This window comes from Spea bombifrons, chromosome 3 (genome assembly GCF_027358695.1).
Source record: "Spea bombifrons isolate aSpeBom1 chromosome 3, aSpeBom1.2.pri, whole genome shotgun sequence".
Taxonomy (NCBI): Eukaryota; Metazoa; Chordata; class Amphibia; order Anura; family Pelobatidae; genus Spea; species Spea bombifrons.
In genome coordinates, this window is record NC_071089.1 from 121,029,336 (window position 1) to 121,036,163 (window position 6,828).

At 53.7% G+C, this 6,828-nt stretch overlaps 1 protein-coding gene across 1 annotated transcript; it reads right to left on the bottom strand.

The window, feature by feature from the left end:
- Nucleotides 1–2,735, bottom strand: LOC128484208 (zinc finger protein 436-like). Its single transcript, XM_053460528.1, has 4 exons — nt 2,703–2,735; nt 2,238–2,364; nt 1,949–2,044; nt 1–1,647 (listed from the first exon to the last, which is right to left on the bottom strand). The coding sequence occupies exons 1-4, from the start codon at nt 2,733–2,735 to the stop codon at nt 53–55; spliced, it is 1,851 nt and encodes a 616-aa protein (XP_053316503.1). The 3' UTR covers nt 1–52.
- Between the last annotated feature and the right edge of the window lie 4,093 nt (nt 2,736–6,828).

The following is a 6,828-nucleotide window of genomic DNA, read 5'->3' on the forward strand; positions in this document are numbered from 1 at the left end:
TCCGGTCTCTAGATTCCCATTTATAATGAAATTGTCTCAGCTGAACTCTTGGCTATTCTATCGTGATCGTTTCCGTGGCGATTTCCGTGCCGGCGGCCATCGCCGGGCTCCTGTCGTGTGTTCGTTGGTGGACCTTGAGCTGGTAGCCGAGCGTGAAGCTCCGGGGGCACCGGCCGCATTTATAGGGCCTCTCCCCGGTGTGGACCCGGCGGTGGATCTTCAGGGTGTAAGCTTTGGCGAAGCTCTTGTGGCAAGTCTCGCACTGGTAGGGCCGGGCGCCGGTGTGATTCCTGCGGTGCTCCACGAAAGACGAGCAGTCGCTGAAGGTCTTGTCGCATTGGGCACACTTATACGGACGCTCTCCTGTGTGCGTTCTCTTGTGGACGGTGAGGTGAGACTTCTCTCTGAAGCTCTTCTGGCACACGTTGCATTGGTACGGCTTGGCGCCCGTGTGTATCCTCTGGTGCCGGACCATGGAGGAGTAGTCGCTGAAGCTCTTGGCGCACTCGGAGCACCTGTACGGACGTTCCCCGGTGTGTGTCCTTTTGTGGACTCGCAGATGGGAGATGACGCTGAAGCTCTTGTGGCACTCCATGCACTGGTAGGGCTTCTCCCCGCTGTGGATCCTCTTGTGGACGGTAAGCAGGTTGTTCTTAGAGAAGCTTTTGTGGCATTCGCCGCACTGATACGGCTTCTCCCCGGTGTGGATCCTCAGGTGGACCTTAAGGCTATAGGATTTGCTGAAGCTCTTCTCACACACGTTACACTTATGGAGCTTCTCCAGCGGCGCGGTGGGCTTTGCCCTCTTGAAGCGGCTCGCCTCGTGCGCCCACTCCTCATGGGTGGTCTTGTGGATCTTCAGCCTGATGTTCTGGGAGAAGCACTTGTCACACTTTGGGCACTGATAAGGCTTCTCGCCGGTGTGGATCCTCTGATGGACCTTCAGATTGTACGACTTGGTGAAGCTCTTGTCGCACACGGTGCACAAGTACTTCTTTTTAGGGATGGGCTTCGACGGATTTCCAGAGGGGTCCTCTCCGAACGTAGGGTCCCCGTTTAGATCCGGCTTTGGATGGTGGGCTTTCTGGTGTTTGCGGAGGATCTTTTTCTCGCTGAAGCTTTTCTCACATTCGGGACACTGGAAAGGCTGTTCTCCAGAATGGACGACACGATGCGCCCGCAGGTAGTCCGCTCGGGAGTAGCCCTTCCCGCAGTCTCTGCACACGTGCGGCTTCACGCCAGTATGCACCCTGGAGTGGGCCTTCAAACGGTAGACATTAACGAAGGTTTTCTTGCAGACGCCGCAGGGGAATATCGCGCCAGGAATATGAGCGTTCTGCCTCTTGTACCTCGAGTGAAACGCTGATGAAGGCCGCCTTGCGTTCTTCTTGCGCGGCTTTGGGAGCCGGTCCTCCTCGGTCACGGCTCCCAAACGGGCTCCTCGAAGCTGAGAATGGTGCGAGCTTCCCCCGGGACAGGCTTCATGATTCGTGGGTCTGCTCGATAACAGCTTTACTTTGCCCCGAGAACCCAGCTGAACAGCGGCCCGTCCGCTCTTGAACCCGCCGCCCCCTTCAGATGCTCGCTCCGCTTTGAAACCCCTGGGTCTCGGTGCCTCGGCTGCGTCCCGTACAAAAGCCACAGCATCTGTCGGAAGAGGAGAGATCGAGAACGTTACGCGACTTGGAGGGCAGATTATTGTTAGTGGTGGAGCGGGGGGGGGGCAGTTACTGCTCCCGAGTGGCCATTTTAACAAGAAGTCTTCAAGCCTTTCATACAGAACATGCAGAGGATGCCAGGAGGTGTAACGTGGGTCACATAACCCTTCAACTACTGCTTAGTACCAAACGTGCCCCCAGATGCCCTCAGAGAACACGGTCTGGGTATCAGGCGGGGTATGAGCTTCACATACTAGAACAATCACATGTACCTATGATTGCGCACGCACCGTGCTGGCGGGGGGTGGCTTCTTCTTTCGTATGGACCGGTGCTTTGTGTTCCCGTCCCATCCCGAGGTGGCTGTCCGAGCCGGCGGCCGAGAAACCTGAAGCAGAAAGACGCGGCGTAAGAAGCCTTCCTCGCGACTCGTCTGACGTCTCACAGCTGATTGGCTGAGACGCGAGGTGAGAACATCACCACGGTCTGAGCTTACCAGCATGACGTCTCAACCGACATCTCTCAAAGTCTGTTGCCCATCTGGCCGCCGGCCGTCTGGCGCTGCCCAGGTGGAGCCTTACCCAGCGATGAGACGATCTCGTAATTGTCCTTCATCACAGTCCTGTAAAGGTCCTTCTGCCATCGGCTCAGAGATGACCACTCGCCCTCCGAGAAATAAACCGCCACGTCCTCAAAGGTGATCCGGCCCTGCGAACACAGCACACGACCGAGTCCGTGGGGGGTCTCCGACCACTACTCATAAAGACCAACCTTGGACAAAGATGGCGGTCACATAGTTACAGGATACCAACGTACCTGGGAACTCTCTGGGCCCGAAGCAGCACTTAGCCACGCCCCCTCCCTGCCCCATTCCACTCCCACTCCAAATGGCTAGCCACGACCTTTATAAGGCCCCTCCCCGGAAGAGGGCGGGCTCCCGGGAGCCGGAGCCAGGAAGTTCCCAGGCACGGGTACCAAAGATCATGCGGTTGGCCAGAAATCTCCAAAATAAAAATTTTCGAAAAAGCTAATTTTGAATAATTTACCAGATCGGACGTCTCTTGGCCCCCATTATCCATCCTGCGCAGAATTCACCCACCCTAAAAAAACACAAAAAACAACAAATCGTAAGCGGGAAGCGAACTCGTTACTCAGGTGACTTATATCCATACATTATTTATTTATGCACCCGACCACCGCCCCAGCGCAGCACAGCACAGCACTTCAGCCTCACTTTACGTCTCCGGGTAGCACAGGCTGAATAACGGAGCTCAATCAGCCACTTGTAGGAGCTTCGGGCCCAATGAGCTCGTCGGGGGCCGGTAACCAGGGCGGGGGTTTCTTGGGGAAAACCACAGAGAGGGAAGGAGAATTTAGAGAGAACTCCGGGAGAACCAGAGACCCCCCCTCCATACTGTAAACCAGGAGACAACAGGGGCCGGGTCTTATCGTGCTGTCACTCAGCATTTAGGCTCCGCCGGCCCCCGTCTTGTCTCCAGTCTCCTGCTCTAAAGATTCCAACCTTAATCAGTCGTTGGTCTCGATTCAGGAGCCGTATGTCTATCCCATGCATCTTTAATAACCTCACTGTATTAACCCTCTACCACCTCTGCTAGGAGGCTGTTCCACTTATCTTCCACGCTCTCTGTACTACTGCTTAATGATTGAGACCAGAGGAATCTGGGTGGTGCCAGGACAGCCAACAGCTTCCCAGCTGCTTTAAAATGACATATCTCATGACACACAGCCAGCCGGTATCTGGCCAAGCGGCTGCTGGGAACCATGGGAGTTGTAGTTCCCATGAAACTGGGAATTGTCTGTACTGGTTCCTGCGGCTGTAAAGTAGGACTTCAGAGGGGTTTATATTATACCGAGGGACTGGCACACCTGGCACGGGCACCTGGCAGCTCTGGTCACAGTGAGATTAACTCTCTTTGTGCTATTGCCCACCCTTCACTGTCCCACCCCAAGCTACTCACCTCTCAGCCAGCGGTGACATCACTGCGAGAGCAGGTGAGGTGACATGACGTCATGCTAGGTGCCAGGAGAGATGAGCCGAGCACTGGCATGGACAAGGCACCCGTCGGAAGTGACGCTACTACTTGTATGTGGCTAGAGAAGCACACTCCGCCATGTTGGGTATTGGCTGGAGGGCTGTGGAGGGTTTCAGTGATTGTAGAGCTGGACACTTACACCGCGCACAGATTATGGTGACACCGACATAAACTTCCGTTCTATGTCCCGAGTCTCCAACAACATGGCCGCTGACGCGTCATTGATGGTCAAACTGTTTTGTCCCTTGTGTGTTTTGAACTCAGCTCGGAGTGGCAAGGCCCATAAGGTGTAAATACAAGAGACATAAGGCAGGCGCTATATTACTATGTCGCTAATTAGGAGCCATGCTGTCGGAGGCATCCAGTATCCAGACCGTTCAGAAGATCGTGGCTCAGCAGAGGGCATTTTAATAATTAGGGATCCCAACGTTCAGCGACAGTGGCAACGTGTCGGGTTTCCAACAAGAGGTAGCAAGGGTTCTCTGCCAAAACACTGGTCAAAATTAATTGAAGCAGGAATACGACACGTCTGCAGGTGAACTGATGTTTGTCTAGCATTAGTCCTGGCAAAACGTCCAATGGATAGCTAACGTCAACGCTACGGCTAATGGCTACCCCCAGGAAAGCATCATGAGAGTTGTAGTACTGCTGTTGCTAGAGAGCTGCGAGCTTTGTCTCTAATGATTATAGCTTTGTTTAAGGCTAGGGCTTAGGGTCTCAGTGCGCCTGCGCTGTACAAGACGCGGCCCGAGCAAGCTTGCGATGAGGCAGGAGATGCGCATGCGCGGTAGGGACGGAACGGCTCAGCGGAGGCGGCGTGTATTGCGCATGATCAGTAAGGGGTCGGTTCTGCGCCTGTTTTCCGGAGCTGAGGGTGAGAATTGCTTGTTACATGTAACATGTATATGTGTATATGTGTGTGTGTACGGGTGCCGCGGGGGGACATGCGGCCAGGGCTGCTTAACCCGACACAGGGAATATCTACAGCCTGCCAGGAGGCCAGCATTCCAGTGATTAGTGTGACATATAGAGCGGGTGCCAGTGTACCCCATGCCAGGGGCAGCCAGAGTAATAATACCCTATGTACCACAGGCCTGGGGTAATATGGCTCTGTATAATGCATGCCACGGGTGATAATACCTGATGTACTGAATGTCTGAGCATAACCGATATACTGCACACCTGGGGTAATAGTACCCGATATTCTGCATGCCGGGGCACCTGATGTAATAATCCCCCATATACCGCATGCCTGGGGTAATAGTACCCAATATTCTGCACGCCGGGACATCTGATGTAATAATACCCCATATACCGCATGCCTGGGTTAATAGTACCCGATATTCTGCACGCCGGGACATCTGATGTAATAATCCCCCATATACCGCACGCCTGGGGTAATAGTACCCGATATTCTGCACGCCGGGACATCTGATGTAATAATACCCCATATACCGCATGCCTGGGGTAATAGTACCCGATATTCTGCACGCCGGGGCACCTGATGTAATTATCCCCCATAAACCGCACGCCTGGGGTAATAGTACCCAATATTCTGCACGCCGGGGCACCTGATGTAATAATCCCCCATAAACCGCACGCCTGGGGTAATAGTACCCGATATTCTGCACGCCGGGACACCTGATGTAAAAATACCCCATATACAGCACACCTGGGGTAACAGTACCCGATATGCTGGACGCCGGGACATCTAATGTAATATTACCCCATATACTGCATGCCTGGGGTAATAGTACCCAATATGCTGCACGCCGGGACATCTGATGTAATAATACCCTATATACAGCACGCCTGGGGTAATAGTACCCGATATTCTGCACGCCGGGACATCTGATGTAATAATACCCCATATAGAGCACGCCTGGGGTAATAGTACCCAATATGCTGCACGCTGGTACATCTGATGGAATATTACCCCATATACAGCACGCCTGGGGTAATTTGTTTTAGTCTGTCGATTGTCATCTCGTCGAATATATGTATTGTATGAAGCGCTCCGTAGAAGCGCTCCGTAGATTGCTAAATAAATAAAAGATCATAATAATAATGATAGGACCCGATAACCGTTATACTGCACGGGTGTCGGAGTGGCAGAGCCTGTCCTGGTGTGTGTGTTTGGGGTGTCGGTGTGGCAGAGCCTGTCCTGGTGTGTGTGTTTGGGGTGTCGGTGGGGCAGAGCCTGTCCTGGTGTGTGTGTTTGGGGTGTCGGTGGGGCAGAGCCTGTCCTGGTGTGTGTGTTTGGGGTGTCGGTGGGGCAGAGCCTGTCCTGGTGTGTGTGTTTGGGGTGTCGGTGTGGCAGAGCCTGTCCTGGTGTGTGTGTTTGGGGTGTCGGTGTGGCAGAGCCTGTCCTGGTGTGTGTGTGTTTGGTGCGAATTTGTAGTCACTTCACTTTCTAGACCTAGAAATCAGTGACAGGAAAAGTGAAGGTTTTGTGTTATTTACTCTTTCAATCTGCAAAATGGATCAGTGGCAGTAAATTGTGGTTTCAAGTGATGCTTATTAACCGCTCTCAGCCGGGTTACTAGATGGGGGTTACATGAGTCAATGTCCTTGAAGCTGCTGGGGAGGGGCCGTCGGGGGTAATTATCTGCGGGGAGGGGTGGTTATCTGCGGCTGGGGAAGATGTCTCTGTCCTTATCTGACAATTAAGCAGCTGAAGTTTGCAAACATGCGCGCTGGTGATCTGGATAAACTACTGCCCTGGGGCGAGGGAGGGTGGATGCACCGGCTGTATCCCGCCTCTTCTGCCCCGGGGTCAGAGCCCAGTCCTTATTAAAGCTCATGTGCCATCATGTCCCGGGGTCTCCAACTGTCTGCTCTTCTCCTTGGACATCACGCGGTAGCTTCCATCTCCACCCCTGAACCTGAATTCTCCATTAACAACACAGCTGTCTCTCCCGCTAACCGGACCCGATGCCTTGGGGTCATTCAAGCCTCTCCTTCATCCTCACATTCAGTCCCTCGCCGGATCCTGACGCTTCCACCTAAAAACCATCTGTCTGCCCGCGCCTCACAGTGGCGTCTCTTTAATTAACCCTTTGCGCTGGCCTCGCCATGTAATCGGTGTCCACGTTGTCTTTCAGGTACAGGTAAGCGA

Bases quoted from the DNA above. Each gene is read 5' to 3' on its own strand.
- LOC128484208 (XM_053460528.1), bottom strand. From the start codon at position 2,735: ATGGATAATGGGGGCCAAGAGACGTCCGATCTG. The intron at 2,045-2,237 runs GTAAGGCTCCAC...TTTCTGCTTCAG, and splicing joins CGAGATCGTCTCATCGCTGG to GTTTCTCGGCCGCCGGCTCG. The intron at 1,648-1,948 runs GTGCGTGCGCAA...CTCTTCCGACAG, and splicing joins AGCCACCCCCCGCCAGCACG to ATGCTGTGGCTTTTGTACGG.